The sequence below is a fragment of the Strix aluco genome, chromosome 4 (assembly GCF_031877795.1).
Source record: "Strix aluco isolate bStrAlu1 chromosome 4, bStrAlu1.hap1, whole genome shotgun sequence".
Lineage (NCBI taxonomy): Eukaryota > Metazoa > Chordata > Aves > Strigiformes > Strigidae > Strix > Strix aluco.
This window is the reverse complement of record NC_133934.1, coordinates 10,670,819-10,688,025: the sequence shown is the minus strand read 5'-3', so window position 1 is coordinate 10,688,025 and position 17,207 is coordinate 10,670,819. Positions and strand designations below refer to the sequence as shown.

Sequence of the window (17,207 nt, the reverse complement as noted above, 5' to 3'; positions counted from 1 at the left end):
AATTTTCTACTATCTGGGAAAAAAATAATCAGTTAAGATGCAGAACACAGGCTTTCATTTCAATATCAGTTCTCAGCCTTTTTTGCGAATAATTTTCTGAAGCTGAAACATAAGCAAACCAACATAGGCCAGCTGCTCAGAACAACGGTTGGTCTGAAGCAGCAAGACTGAAGATACATAGAATATCTGAGTCCTTCTGTTAGGGTCACAGATTTCTGTAGATCAGCCTCACTTTACACCCCTGCACACAAAGGAGTATTACAGCTAGAGAAGCTTCACCAACAGCAGAAGCCTATTACTTTATACAGTAGTAGACTGCCGAACGACTTCAAGTAGGAACTAGGAATAGGCCTGATTTTTCCCTCCTCTCTACAGTGGAGGGCAGCAGGAAATGAACAACTCACAATTTGAAATTAGACCTGTACAAAGAACAAAATCATCAACAGATTTCTTCAAATTCATTTATGCCATTGTTTTAGACAACAAAGTCTTCATATCATGATCTTGAAAAAGGATAAAAGCTGATGACTCATACCTGTTTTCCCACTGAGTGAAGGAAGGGTTAGTGTTTTAACAAGTACTTTAATTGAATTTACACTATTATTAACACCTCAAAGTTACACTGAAGATACTAACAATTCAAACTATCAAAATGATGATTTATCATTTTTCATTTAAAAGTGTTATGCGTTGTTATTCTGATTTGTTGCAATTTGTCTCACCTTTGAATGCTGCAGCAATATCTACTTTCAGAAGACGCTTTCACTCCATTGTTCCTAAACTAGAAGTTATCATTGCATCTGTAAGCACTATTTCATTCAGCTCTAACCACTATTTCATTTAGGTATATTCTTAAAGCATGATGAGATTCCTTGCACACAAAGACAGGAGGACATATTTAGAAAAAGTGTAAGCTAGGTGCTATAATAGTCCTTAAAGTTTGTATGATCTTACTTAGTCTTAAACTATTTTTCCTCAAAGTTCTTCTTTTCAGTGTTGCACATCTCTGCTTACTATGCTTGCACTGACTGCACTACGTTCACACATACTTCCACTGCAGTAGCAACATTTTGCTCACCTAAAACAGGCAATGAAACTGTTGCACAGCAGTATCTAGAGTGACTCTAGTACTGATACAACTGGTTTTAAGCCAAGTGTAAACGTGTAACTAGATATGAAGGACTTTCATGCACAAACTGGGAAAAGAATACTTCAGAGCAAACTGGATTATTTAAAAGCCTGCCAAATGAATTACCTATTGAAGAAATGAAAATATACACAGTAAGACACAATGAATAGAATTAATCACCAATAATGGGAAAAGAAATAAAAGTGTCATATCAAAGCATGCAAACATACACGTGCATTAGTGAAAGAAGAAAAAAAACACAGGCCTAACAAAACCAGGAAGGTTAACTATTTTGTGAGTTATATTAAAGGTTAATTATTACCATCAAAAGGAAGAATGCCCTGTTCAGAGAGATTATTTTTACATGTGCTCCGTAAAAGTGAAAATTGCATCAATATTCATCACCATAATTTTGCCAGTGAACTACAGCAAAAATAAGAACTATACTGCTTTGAATAATTTTAGAATATCTTGATTGCAGTATCAGAAGTCGCATCAGAATTCTTTTAAGAATTACAGTGATTAAGCTCAGCTGATAACAAAGGCAATTGTGAATGAAGACTGAAGTTCAGCAAGACAATGAAGTGGGGAGGGGGAAGGAAAAAAAAAAGAAAAATCAGAAAGGAATGCAATTAAAGATTTGGTTTTGAAAATAATCACCTTTATGCTTTCTCGCAAGAACAGGGCTGCATGAAGACCCCCCTCCAGCTGCAAATCACAGAAAGTAACACATCAGGGCAAAGACAGAGCTGCTGAAATCATGAAGGAACTCTAATAGCCACAAATGTGAAGGAGGGGAAAAAAAAAACCCAAAGCCAGGAAGAACTAGCAAACTGGTTGCTTTTAAAATCCAAGATTTTTGGATCATTCACCATCAAATGACTTTTTATTTTTCTATGCCACTTATGCAAAGTTTGCTTTAAAAAAAATGCTTTAAACTTCACTGCTATGATTGCTTCCAGCTAATGAATTACCTTCTAATAACAGCAATATTAGAATGATCCGTTAGTTCAACACAGAAGTCCTTACAGAAATCCAATCAGAGATTGATTCTTTGAAAACAGGTAAGTAGCAGTTAGGAGACAATTTTAAGAACATGCACTTCACAAACAAGAACACCAATAGCTGATTTTCACAGTTATGGATAAACTTCAGTCATGCTTTAATTTCATGCTGGTTTTGGTATTCAGCAAGGAGCTCTCAGTTAATATAAACTCTGATTAGATCAGCTTTTTATGAATCACAGTTGTCAGATGCTTGGTGAGAAGAACATTAATTTTGTGGGGAAAAAAAAATAAATCTGTCACCACAGTTAACTTCTGTGTAACCAAAAAAATTCCATCAGCACAAACTGTAAAAAATACCCTGGAGTTTGTCATTACTGAAGGAACACATACCCACTTAAAGGAAAGAGGGAAATAACCTTTTACTGTACGGGGGTGGGGAGAAGTCACGCATAACTTTATACATCTCATTTTTTCCTTCATACTTTCGGCTAACAGTGAGAAACAGAGCTGGTGATGTATGCTCATCTCCTTTTACTTGAATTACCAAAAATATAGCTTACCTATAAGTTCCACTATGCTCCCACTGCGGTTCCTGCTGGCAGGTTCATCTTTGGATACACTGACCTGTGCGATGCCCCCTGAGGCGGTCAGGGCATGGAGAAGTTCAGGTGGTGGCGTTCTAAAGAGCTGTTGTAATAATTCTAAAGCTCCAGTCACAACATTATGGTCCTGATGCTGGGTGTAATGCAGAGTCAATTCATAAACCTAAAACCCAACAAAGTACTGGAATAAGCTTCTATGAACACACAACATACTATATTTTTTTTTTCATTTACCACATTAACTTTCAGTGGTGAATTAAAAGTGACTGATGTTTGCTATATCTAATCTTCACCACACTTCCAAGGGAAAAATGTCAATTAATTGTCAACTGCATTTTTGGTAGAAGTCTGTTGTTTCTGTTTATTTTCATAGAAGGAGGAATCACATCAAAGCACTTGATAATAATTACGACGTTTTTTAGCTCCTTTGGGAACACCTAATAAGTACTTCTGATGCATTTTCCTGGGATTTCTGGTCTTTATTTATCAATAATTCCAGTCACCAGACCAACTACCATTTACCAAGATGAACAGGAATTTGAGAAAAGAATTCAGAATGTTCAACATCAAACTAGTGCTGTATAGGCAAGATTTATTTCTTTTCCTTCCAATTAGAACTCTTCGGGCTAGGGTTATTCATATTTTACCTGTATAAGTTGTTCTGGTGAAGGTGAAATTTCTGTTTCTTTTCTTGTTACGCCAAAACTGCCTTTCAGGCTGGTATCCTTTACTTGCTGTTGCAATAAAGGTATGAGATACCTTAGTGTAAGTAAAACACCCAGAATTAAAAGAGTGGGATGATCATCTTCCACAGGAACCAACAAGCCTTGGGGGTAGAAAAGCAGGCGCCAAATCACTTACTGACAGTGGTTAGTTTCTATACAAATGTTATTCCACCTAGTCCATATAATAGCTTATTTAAAAAAACAAAACCAAAACCTAGCAGAGATTTAAGAATGCCTTCCAAATGTAGAAGCATTTGAAAACATGCATTATTTAATATTCCTGACAATGACTTAAGCAATGCGGAAGAATGCTCAGAGGACCCCATCTCACCTTCCCTGTTCCCTATCTCTTTTCACTCAATAAAAACACAAAAAAATTTCTTTTCCATAATACCTGATGTTTTCACCAAGTCATCTAGACTCCCTTGCTTCCCCCACCTGCCTCCTCTATCCACTTGGCAGTTAAATTAAGGCCAAACATAATTCCCTCACACACACACATGCTACTATCCTAACGAATGACATTTACACTTTTTGATTCCTCCCTCAAGTATTTGGAACCTTGTTCCATATACCTACCTGCTGATCAGGGAATGAAACCCAAAACATATTAAGAACAAATATAAATTATGTAAGAAAACACAACCTTCTATTAAAAAAAAAATTAAAAAAAAAAAAATCAAACCAGAATCAATTCACAGAGTTCCTATTAGTGTCCCTGCCTGAAATCAGTACCATTGCCAGGACATTACAGAACATCACCTTTGAGGCAGGAAAGAAAAATTTGTGCACAGAAGTTCACCATTTTCAAGTCACACAGTGAGGAAAGTCACTACATGGCATCAGAATTTTTCACCCATTCTTAAGAGACGCAGGGCTAACATGATAATGCTTGATAATCTGTTGGTCTTCCTCACCTCTCCTTTTACAATATACTCTACATAGCAAAGAACCCCTCATCAGTAACAAAACTGAGGCAAAAGTTTTCACTACAATCCAGACAAGCATCTCATCATGAGTTGCAAAACACCCCAAAGACGATTCAAACTTCCCAGCTGAAGAAATATGGAAGCAATACCTGATGCAAAGGTGTGTGCTTTCAAATAAAAAAACTCCCTTTCTGGTGTAAGTTAGGTTTTCAACAAAGAATCTGCATGGTACTTCTTCCAACAAAGGCTATGTGTTCATGACCCAGAGAATAGCAATCATGTTCTCCACCTCTGACCAGCTGCACTAACAACCAAGCTAGTCTTCACAGACTGAGCAAGTTCTTCCAGAATGCCTAGACATCCTCATCTTCCAACAGGCTACTTGCTTCCCTAGCTTTGGCTATTTCTTTCAACATTACTGAATTAACATTGCAGCACACACACAGATACAAATAGCTTTAGTCATACCTTCATCTAACTTAACACAAAATAGAGAAAGCATTAGCAGTGTAACTGGTAGTCTAAGTATCACTGCTTTGCCTGCAAACCTCTCACATACAAGAAGTGTCTTACATGGAAAAAAATTTCATGTTGCTTATTCCTAAAGCAAATTTAAATTTTTTTTCCTGAATCTTACCTAAAAGTACATTCAATAACCAGGCATAAAAATACTGCATTCTTCGTGAATGTTGACAGATGCTTACTGCTGATCCTGCCGCCGTTCGACGGATAGTAGGGGAACTGGATTTAAGATTAGCTATGAAAGCCTTCAATAAAACCTAAAAACAAAGATATCTTACTTAACTTTGTATGAGAAAGGAAAGGAGACAGAAGTGAATTAAGAAATCAACAAATGTAATTTTCATTTATTCAAAGCATTACTCAACGTACATCAAGCAAGGGCAACTTTTGTCTTGATTCAGACATGCAGCTGTAACACTGCTTTATGTAACATCTGATTGATGATGCTGATAGCTTTGTGTGCTTTAAGATGTAACAGGGAGCACTAATAGGTTAAACAAAGATACCTTAATCTCATTGTCGTTTGCAAAATTGCCAAACGCTGCCATGATTTTTGGTATTGCCGCAGCTAGTGTCTCTTGTACTGATTCTTCAGGTCTCTTACTTATTCGTGTTAGACAGGGCAAAAGGTTCACTAAGTACGGCCTAAGTATAGCAAAGGAGAAAAACTAAGTTGAGATCAGCACAATTGAACCCATCTACACATTTTTATTTCATACTCAAGTTCTGTGGTATTACTAAATCATAAAAAATGTACCTGTTCGCTACATTCTATGTAGGAAAAAAAAAGACAATAGGCTTCTGAATACAATTTGCAGACATTGATAGAACTAAAGAGAAGAATACACTTAAAAAAAATACAAGTCTTTGTATTCACAAGTTTTCCTCCCTTTACCCAGTCATGTATAGCACGAAACTAAAACTCCACTAGAAGAAAACCAGCTAAACAAATAAGGCTACTTCAGAGAAAATAATGTGATAGGAATTCTTCCAACCTCCTAATTATATATTTAAAACTTGAGAACAGTAACATTTTGTTAACATCTACATTTTATTAAATGTTCTTTGGAAAGTTAATTACTAGGATGTGTTTACCTGCACTTTTGAGGCCGAACTAGATGGGCAAGCTCAGCAAATCTCCAGAGTGCAGCACGTAGACTTCTGGAAGCACCATTCTAGACAGAGTATATGATTGTTACATTTCATCAAGCAAAAAATAAAAAATACCTATAATATACAGTAGTATCAGTTTTATACCATTTTACTTAGATAAAAATATAAGATGTCTGGAAGTCAAAAATTTCCTTTAGCCAAAAGGAAGCCAAGTCACCTCCGTGACTGCCTTAATTTTTCTGGCTGGTACTTGGAATTTTCTGAGTGAGTCAAAATGAATAAGGAACACCAAGAAAGACAAGGAAGTGTCAGAGATCTCCACTCTGCTGACATTAGCCTAAAATACCACAAAGAAAGGCATCAACCAACAAAGAAACACTTCAGAGCTATTTTTGCTTATGTTGGCTGTTTTTTATTAATTAGCTAGACACCAATTTCTATACCCTCAAAAATTTTGCATGACATTACGGTACAATAATACATTAAGATATTCATACAGGGCCTACAAGTAGTCCACATCTGACAGAAGAAAAGCTACCCACATTGTTTTTTGTTATTTATTTTCTAGAGTTCCATCATTCCCACAGAAATATAACGAAAAGCGATAGCATTACTGTCTGACAAATAACACCTACATTTTCTCTCTATACAAGCCTTGCTATATGCTTATAGATGTAAGAGACACAATTTTAGCAATATTGTCCTGAATGCAGCATTTTTCTTTTGTAGTCATATACTTCAAAAAGGCTATTACTAAAATTCTTCCCATGGACATAATTAAATCATGACTTTTGAGGAAAAGAGAAATGCTTCAGTATTTTTACCTATGCTTCTTACAGAAGCTGTAAGTACACATCACACATTCACAAAGTAGTTAAAACTTGTATCACGGTCACTTCTGGTCTTGATCAAATGATTCCTCCAAGAAGTTAAGTCAAATTAAGAATGTCACAGTCCTCCACCTACTTTTCACCACCCTTTTACTTGAAGTTATTCTTTCCAGCTCAGCCAGTGGCGCAAACATCATGAATGTGTCTTACTCATTTGGGTGCAGAGTCACTAAGGTTTACTCAGACTGCTGTTCACACCAAATGCTCACACATTTTCTGCCAGATAAGCTTTCAGGAGTGCTTAAATCCAAACAATAGGGCCAACAGTGAGGAAATGGGTAGAATAATGCATTAAACAGTCACAAATCCTTCCAAAGTGAAGCTTTGACCTTGATCTTAAAACACATGCACTATTTATTTACACTAATGCCACATTCCAATATACTAAAACACTACTAAATACCACAATTCAAAAGGACATGAAAGAAAGAAACTCACCTTTTTAATCTCTTTATACAGTTCTAATTGTAACCTAGGAAGATTGGAATCCATCAAAGCCTGCAATAAAATGCATTGAGAACGTACTGTATCAGAGGGGAGGTACTTTACAAAGCAACATTGCACTTGTAATAAAACAGCTTCAAAAAAGGCACAGAACTATCTAAACTGCCCTTATATTTGATGTATAACCAGGAAAGTGCTAAATACTGAAGAGAGACACCTTTATCTTTCACACAAACACAAAGCAGAACTGTGGACAAATTCCACCAACTCTGTTATTTGCAGTTAATATTGACTGCTTTACCCATTCTAGCTAAAAAAGGCCATATGGGATCAGACTGCAAGCAGAGCCAACCTGGCAAGTGCCAGGAATAGATACTCATGAATAGAATATTAAAACACAAAAATAGTATTCGCAAGCAGCGAGAGGTATTCCCTGCTATACATCCCCAACGTCAAGTAGACACCTACTATTTCTCAAATTAAGATTGCATTTGTATCATTACCTTTAACAATCCTTGAAAAACCCTTCTTTAATATATCAGCCTATTTTCTGCATTAATTTATTACCACAAGGTGTTCGTTCTGGACACCAGAAGTATCGCATCCCGGGATCTAAATCAAGCATACTGCGACAGAGCATACACTGTAGTTTGAACCTGCAGCCTGGCTAAGAACTAGGGTACATCAAATGGAAGTAAGCACTGAGAAGTAGTAATTTTCTGTTCACCTTGATCATTCTCCCTCTATCTTTAAAATAGCAAAGAAAAAAATATAAAAATAGTTCTGCTACATATAATCTCTTCCTACAGAATATTTTGTATACACACGATTACCCTTTCTCCTCCATTTTTTTCCTAGTGCATACTACTGCTTATGAACATTTCCACCACCACTTTCTCAGATTAAATGAGAGCTTCATACAACGTGCAAGTGCCTACATTGTGGATTTATACACTGCTATAACATCTAGTATTTAATTTTTTATACCTTGACCAATAATTTAATAATTCCTAATTTTCTATCTGCCTTCTTGGCCACTAACCATTAAGCTCACATCTTCACAGGATTACTCACGACTACAAAAATATTACATGGCACATGCTGCTGTAGAGGCCACAACTGCTTAAACACGGTCAGTGAAGTGCCTGTGCTCCTCCAGAGCATGGTTCCCCTCGTCTAAAATTGTATGCCCCAGAACTCCATTCCTCCCAGTTACACCAGTCATTGTAATAAAATGGTATTACTTTCCCCAGAAAAACCTTACCTGACTCGTACCTATATATTGTCATAAGCACCCCAACTATTAACTGCAGGTGCCTAGATGACCGTAGGCAGGGATAAATCTTTCTTACTTCACAAAACTTAGTTTTTATGGGAAGTTCACTACCCCTGTATATAAGGATATCAAGCAACACAAAAAGGCACCAGCTACTATTTGGCTTCAAGGGTAAGTTGTCCTTACAATACACTCAACTGGAGCAACTTTTTTACTACTGTCCACCTACATTTTTAGCAGGCTAAAATCTAAAAAGTCATCCCAATCAGAAAAAATTATAAGCGTAGTTAACTCTAACTTACTACAAATAATAAATCCCAATTACTGAGACCAACTGTACTCCAATCTGTGTGAACAGTGCCACCAGCATCATTAGCACACAGATTACTACATCATTCATCAGTTTCAGAAACAAGACAGCTTTGGTAACACCTTACCAGCAGAAACCTGGTAACTCCCAACTTGGTAGTTTTCTTTCAAATAAAGGTACCACCAAAGCTATTTAAACTTCGTGTCATTTAGACCTCTGTGAGGTACTGACAGCTAAGTGCAGCGATACTTAAAGATGACCTACAGAGTGTTTATCTAAGCTTATTTGCTGTTTCAGTTTACAGCCTTGTCTACACAGACATGTTAGCATTTTAAATATGCTAATAAGCATAAACTCCAAACAGACACACAGTTACACAAGTAAGGCTTACATCTATATTCTTATATTTAAAGAGAGAAAATACAAAGCATCTTTATACCAGTAGGATTTAAAGTATCTTTATAGATGAGTAGTAGTGGATGGAAAACTGACTATGACCCACCAATGTGCACTCACAGCCCAGAAAGCCAACTGTATCCTGGGATGCATCAAGAGAAGTGTGGCCAGCAGGGCGAGGGAGGGGATTCTCCCCCTCTATCTGCTCTTGTGAGACCCCACCTGTAGTGCTGTGTCCAGCTCTGGGGGCACCAACATAGGAAGGACATAGATCTGCTCAAGCGGGTCCAGAGGAGGCCACAAAGATGATCAGGGGGCTGGAGCACCTCCCTTATGAGGACAGGCTGAGAGAGTTGGGGTTGTTCAGCCTGGAGAAGAGAAGGCTCCGGGGAGACCTTACAGCAGCCTTCCAGTACTTAAAGGGGCTACAGGAAAGACAGGGAGGGACTCTTTACCACGGAATGTAGTGATAGGACAAGGGGTAATGGTTTTAAACTAAAAAAGGGTAGATTTAGATATAAGGAAGAAATTCTTTACTGTGAGGGTGCTGAGACACTGGACCAGGCTGCCCAGAGACGCTGTGGCTGCCCCCTCCCTGGCAGTGTTCAAGGCCAGGTTGGACGGGGCTTTGAGCAACCTGGTCTAGTGGAAGGTGTCCCTCCCCATGGCAGGGGGGGGTGCAACTAGATGATCCTTAAGGTCCCTTCCAACCCAACCCATTCTATGATCTTTCTAGCAACACAATTAGTCTATAAAATGCCTGAGGTACTAAAAAGCTGAACATTGACTAATATGCAAGCTTAAGGGCCTGATGCCTCTGTTCCACTCATCACAAGCATTACTGCTACTTGCACAACCAAAAATAAAACTGCACATCCTTTTGTCTCTGCATTTATACACAAGGGAACATCTGCCTGAAGACTAAATTGCTTCCACACAGCATAAAACATAGAAACAGAATACAAACCATGATCTGCTTTGATAACAGTCTGATACATCCATGTGGTTGGAATTATCACAACTATTACCACTTCATAGCTGTGACCTAATGGCAAGCTTAATGACTGATAGAAGACTCCATCATTTCAAACCACTTTAATGTTTAAAACAAAACAACCACACAAATATTTGAAAAAAAATAAAAGTTTTTCAAGTTACCTTGAAACGTGCCAGAAAGCAACAATATTAAACAGATTGCTGAATTAGAGAGGTCAATTTTCTACCAAGTCTATAGAAGAGTTTGGTAGAAAGAAGGAAGTTTGCATTCTTTAGAACTGTTTCAGAACATCTTTTAAAGCAAATTAAGTTACATAATGGTCTATGCATTCCATAGAGTGTTAAACTTCTGCAAATGGAAAAACATTCAAATCAGAATGCATTAAGTGCTACAGGGCAAAACAAAAAAAAGCAAAAGACACTTGCACTTCCTCATTCCCTATCATTATGGAATATACTACATAATCAGTAAGCTTTCTCCATACAACTTTCAGTCACAAGCTCAACACACAAAACTTAATTCATTCAAATATCAAACAAATAGAACTTAACTGAGAGAAATCCCTACAGAAATAGGGATGGTTACTTGCTTGCTTCTATACAACTCTCATGCTAAAGAAAATTATTATTTGCATATTTCTAAAGCACTTGAACTTTGTATCAACTAGATTAACTATGCATTGACTCAAAGGTCAAGAGTTTCAGAAAACAGGAAAAAAAAGAAAAAAGGACAGATGAAGGTAAACCTGTCCTGGAAGCAGCAGATCACAGCAATTACTCAAAAGGTTCATTTTAAGATACTTTGAATCAAGATTTAGACCTTGCCCACCTGCTGTTCTCTAACAAGCCCTTTATTCTGGATCACAGTAGGGTAATAAACAAGCTCCAGAACACCGTATTTATCCTAATTATTGCCTAAAAGGCTCCTCCTCCAAGTCTCTGTAAATCACACCACCTGAATTACAGCATACTACTAGTTTGGAATGAAAAGCCACTACATCTTTCAGTCAGCTTTTTAATAACGTTTTTATCTTTCCTCATGTTAAATATCTTCATGTTTACAGAACAATAACAGTGTATTCCTCCCATACAACAAGATGATTTTAGAAAAGCCCACATTCTTGTTTTGGTTAACTTGAAGAGAACAAAGTTAATGAATGGCTGAAGAAAAGAATCTATTAGAACAATGAATGACAGAAGACAAGTTAAGTATCTCGGTCTGTGTATAAAAAGCTCTCCTAAGAGCACATACAGAATTTAATAAAGAAGCTTACTTAACCTCCTACATTATGAGATATTATGAACAATAAGAAAAGCAACTAAAAGAACATCAGTGTGAATTCATACAGGACACTGCATCAAGAAGAGGTAAAATCTGGTAGTACAGTAAATAAAAGTTCTTACTTTAATAACTTTATTAAGGCATTCATCAGCAACCATCCGGACATCAGATTCTGCATCCTCACTGCAGAGGAGAAAGAGTTCCATAGCAATTCCCAGCAGTTTCTGAAATTCTGGAGAATTTCTAAATAAACGAATATTAGAAGATTACAATGCGCACTATCAAAAGCAAACACCAATGCTATTTTTGAGGGGGCTTGATAATCCAACTACACATATATTATACATAGTTATACAAGAAAAGATATTCAGTGGATTAAAGCACTTCATTAGGAGCTTCTCTGCTCTTTTCTACATCAACTGTCAAAGTATTTGATCTCTGTGCCTCAGTTTCTCTGTCTGAAGTAAAGGATAATGCCTACTCTACCAATGTTTAAACAAAATTACTTCTCAGATTTTGGGTTGGTAAAAAAAGTAAATGTGCCATTTCAAACAGAAGTTGAGCATTTAAAATCTGCAATTATCAGGAAGCCTCCAAATAACTAACACTCCAAAGTAGATATTCATATTAATGCAATAAATTAAAGTCATTGTCTTACCTTAAAGACTGAGCAACTATATTTTCACATATTGTTAGGCAATGATTCACTCGATCTTTCTTGGTAGTTGAAAGTTCTTTCTTTCTAAAAGAACAACACAATTATAATGAATCTGAGATAAGACTTCAAAAGTGAGCAGTGACCATTCAAACATTCTTGATAGTGTCTAATGATTATACAAGAAGATGCACCCTTCTGGTCATTATATAAACAGCTGTATACTAACTACCTATAGTCCCAGGACTTCATATACTAACTGCTGCTGAGAGAATACAGGCACACAAGCAAAGGGAAGGATACAAAAAACAAAAGAATGAACCATTTAACAGGGAATATAATCTTAATCCCATAACTTTCACTGAGAAAATATTTGGGAAACAAAACTGAAGAATGAAGATGAGTAAAGGAAAAGGAAGGAAAAAGTGGAGCAGACCTAGGACAAAGCTGAAATTAAAAAACTGATAGAAAAAGGTTGGGAAAAGTAAGCCATGAGAACAAGTCTTGCAGACCTAAATATACCACTTTTTAAAAGACCTTCCTCACACATAATGTCACCCTAAACTTTTTTTGTCTGGCAAGTTCTTAAAGAGTTCTATTAAACTGACCGTTTTGTATCTGATCTGGAAAGGATGCCGAGGCAATCCTACCATATGCCACATTCTTCCAAATGGTTTTGTAATTATAAAAATAGCAAAGCTCTAGACAACAGTCTATGCCCATCAAGAATAATGTCCCTATAGTAACACTGCTATAGTCCAGGAAAGGCCAAGCTTAGTCAACTCACAGCAAATGAGTGTAAAACAAAGAGAATAAAATTCACAGAATCAAAGAATACATATCTACAAGTGTACAATATGGAAGGCTTTTAGTTTGCAAAATTTGTTTAACATTCACTTCAACATGATATAAGCTCCTATAACCCTTTACAGCTGAGTCTAGAACAGAAGCTTCTTCCCTGCTGCACCCCCAACAAATGAACTGAAAAAAGAGATTCATAACTACGATGGTGAATTTTTTTTTGCTGTATCCAGTGACTCCTACTCTTAACTTTACTGACACAGAATCACTTCCAGAAAAGCAGATGTTACTTTTAAATAATTAACCAGTAGCAATACTGGAGCTAAGCTGCACACCCAAAGGTATCTGCATCTGTTTTACAACAAGGAGGTACCTGCTCTTTCACTCACATCCATAGAGAATCTTCCCTTTTGTTTTCCAAGTGAAAACTGATCATCTGTATTTTCAGCATTTAATTTTCTGTCTTAACAAAAAATACCAAAACCATAAAGTAGCAAAACTGTGTTTCTGAACTAGAAGTTGGAAAACAATGTAAGCAGCCTTGAGTTACATTAACATAGTTAACACAACATTAAGGACCAACAGCAAGTAGCTAATAAGCACATTAAAGTAAGCTAACTCAAAATACATTGTAAGACAACAACTTTGAAGAATTATGCTGTAATATTAAAGAGCTTTAACTCAAATAATAGCACAGTTTTTTAAAAAAAGTCATTCTTTGCAAGCACCCCTGTCCTTTTTCGTCTGTCAGGTTGGAAATGGGGAGTTGAAAAGTGTTTGCTCCCAAGATTTCAGTTTTTCTCTCAAGGATCCTCTCATCTCACCCCAGAAATACTTTCCCTTTTAAAAATTTTAAAGGAATAGTTCTAAACAAAACTATTTTTTCCATTATAGTTTGGCAGTATTCTGTTTAGGTAAGCTTCAGCGTTCCTCAAAGAGGATATCTTAAACTTAAGCAGCTGGCAGAATACAAGTGGCTAGTGTGAATTTAATCAAGATACATTATGTCTTTCTATCTTGAAAAAGCTCCACAGAGTCTTTAACAGCACTTTCAGATCACCTCTAACAAGACAGCAAATACTTCCTAAAATGCCCAACTGATTTTGCAACTTAGGCACCGTTGATATTAACAGGCACCTAAGAAACTGAATCAATCATTTCAACTTTTATGATAATTTTACCTAGCATTGCCCACATCTCTTATGAGCACCATTTTCAGCACACATTCTACCCAAGAACACGACAGGCACATCTGAACTTGCTCATAAGCTCACTATTTCAGATACAAAACGCATTCAAGATATTGTTGAGGCTGCTTTCAGAATAAAGTTCTTTATTCTCTACATATAATATAGGCCTGAGCAAGGCATGCAGTAGTGTTCAATACTACTTAGACTAGTACAGATTCATTTCTTTAGCAGATAAACAGAGAGCTCACCTAACACTGAATCTACCACCCCACCGAAATAAGTAACTTAAAAAATGCCTGACTAGAGAAAATTTAATGTGAAAACTTAGAAGGAATGCATATGGGTAACAAGTTACCATTTAAACTGAAATAACAGAAACTAGAGGTGAAGACTAACTATCAGTTACTATCCAAAGGGAAAGAAGAACAGACATTCAATAGAGTTTGCTGTACTGAATGTCTCATCTACCATTTGGTTATTCAGCTCCCAAAAAATCAGCCATTAAAGAAATGAAAGAAAAGGTGGAAGACAAACACTTAATGTATATCTTGTGCACGCACACATTTTCTGGGCCTACAGAGGCAGAAGGATAACAGAACAATATCTAGAGACAGAACACATGATTTTTTATTAAAAAACCCCCAAAATAGCTCTATTCAGAAGTATTATGAAGTCCTCAAACAAACTGATGATGTGTGTATCCAGTGGGACAACAGCACCATGCCTTACAAGAGAGCTGAAGTAGCAAGCTCCAAGTGTAAGGTCACTTCAGTTTGACGAATAACAGAAGGCAGGAGATACTGCAAGTAGCAGTTCTCTATGGGAAAGCTTCATCTCACATGCATACTTCTATAGACAATCTCTAGCCAAGACTAACAAACAGTATCAGAAAATGAGCAAGCCCAGATAATTTTGCACTCTGAGTCCTGATGAGCTGGGTACAAAGAGCTGCAGCTCACTGGTCCTAATGTTTATTAGACCTGGAAATTAAGGATATGTAAAAAGTGTGCAGAAACTATAAAGCTGAACCAGCATTAAGAAAAAGGACCAAGCTAAATGGCTTGACGTTAATCTTCAGAAAAGTAATGGGAAACTCAAAGATTCTATTAGTAACAAACAGAAATATGAGTGGATCAAGAAATAAACTAAGCCCAAATATTGCAGACACTTCAAACAATGTGTAGTAACACAGACAATGACAGTCAAATTAACTAGAACAGGTCTACACCCTAGAAATGGCAACTCCAAAAAAAATCTAGGAACCACCACTGACAAGCAGGGCAATAGGTATTACCCACACAGTTCACATGATCTTCAGTTAAGCAAAAAATTCATGATAGTTCTACATATAGCACTGATGAAAACCAATGACCACGGCTTCAGTCAAACATTAAAAAAACCCTGAGAAATTAATGAGTATAGAAAAATGAGAGCCCTTTGGCTCTTGCAGTACCTTTTGCTGTAAAGGTAACTGTTGGAATCAAATGTAAAAAAAAAATAAATATCAGAATAGGGCACAAATAAAAAGAATTACAATAATTAACTATTAGAACAAGTTGACATGAGAAAAGGTGAAGAATCCACCTTTGGACTAATCAGATCAAAGCTAGATACGCTTCCAGAAGAAACATTAGCAAGTCATTCTCTCAGCTCACTGATAAGAAGTAAAAATGAATAAAACATAAAATACAGAAAGTTGTGCAACAACCCATCTGCTTTTTAGTTTCACTGAGTAAACTCTGAATTTTTACATCATACTAATCAAATTTTAAGTTAGTGGGAGCTTTAGAATCCAAAACAAAACACCCAACTCCAACCAAATTTAAGGGTCTGAAAAAACTAAAAATAGATATGGAAGAAAATAAGGTGCCTCAGCAGATGTGTATAGAAGCAATATGACGACAGAGAGCTCAAACTAAATTTTCATAGAAGCAAAACAACAACAGCAAGAGATTAAGAGAGGGGGCCAGAAACTGACGTCTCACTGTAATGCATAATAAAAGCATAACACAAGATCAATGCTGATTAAAATCTCTCAAAACAGAAAAAGCTCTTATCTTCTTGGTAAAAGCTTAAATTCAATTAATATTTTAATAAAAAACATAAAGCCAGGATATCAGTTTTATCAAGAGTTCAGAAGTCACTGTCTTACAATAAAGTGAAGAAAAAGATCAATACATGTTGTGCAAACAATTAAGTCTTGTCTTCCCCAACCTCTGTGATCTTAAAACATTTCACAGCAGAAGACAGACAGTAGGACTCATTCACTAACCAGATATAGAATGCTCAGTTTCTACCAAAAATATTTAAAAGGCTATTTTTGCTTTACTCCAACAGGAAATATTTTTTTAAATTATTATTGTCAATCACATAGAGGTAAGATTGTGTTGTAAATTAAGGCAATTTATTTTGGGAGAAAAAAAAAAAGTAGAGGTGGGTGGTTAGTTTTACTTTTACTGCAGCAAAAAAGTCCAACAAAAAATATCTAATACCACCTGTAATAATGAGATTACCCTATAACTTGAGGAACAACAGCTTCTCACTTCTCTAATTTAGGCAACAGGACAACTTTGATCTAACGGACAATGCCAAATAGATACCTAATGAAACAACTGAAGAGCAAACCAGTATCATTTATGCTATGACATTCATTAATTAATTTAGTCTTTCACTACGGACAGGTAAGCTTGCATCCTTTTATTATAGTAACCAGAACAATAAGAAGTTACCGCACAGAACTACAAATATTTAAGCACTATTTGGACAGAACCACAATGAAGATGAACACCTCTCCCCAAACACAAGGAAAACACAGAGGCAAATTTCCTTTCCAGGCCATTACAAACAAGAAAAAAAACCCAACACAGACAGTGTTGTGAATCACATTCAAGATGTCACCTTGTATTTTACTAAAGTTTGGGAAACTTTGGCAAAGACTGC

The 17,207-nt window shown here is 36.4% G+C and overlaps 1 protein-coding gene across 2 annotated transcripts in view; it reads right to left on the bottom strand.

Annotated features, from left to right (window-relative positions):
• HTT (huntingtin) overlaps positions 1-17,207 on the bottom strand; it is an 88,256-nt gene that overhangs the window by 69,192 nt on the left and 1,857 nt on the right. The window contains exons 2-10 of one of the 2 annotated variants that reach the window (XM_074822006.1): positions 12,280-12,363; positions 11,744-11,864; positions 7,356-7,415; positions 6,010-6,089; positions 5,421-5,559; positions 5,030-5,171; positions 3,386-3,564; positions 2,697-2,901; positions 1,790-1,837 (exon numbers count right to left, since the gene is read on the bottom strand). In XM_074822006.1, coding sequence (XP_074678107.1) covers positions 1,790-1,837; positions 2,697-2,901; positions 3,386-3,564; positions 5,030-5,171; positions 5,421-5,559; positions 6,010-6,089; positions 7,356-7,415; positions 11,744-11,864; positions 12,280-12,363 — 1,058 coding nt within the window. The remainder of the gene's footprint in view (positions 1-1,789; positions 1,838-2,696; positions 2,902-3,385; positions 3,565-5,029; positions 5,172-5,420; positions 5,560-6,009; positions 6,090-7,355; positions 7,416-11,743; positions 11,865-12,279; positions 12,364-17,207) is intronic. The other variant, XM_074822007.1, reaches the window with a different exon arrangement.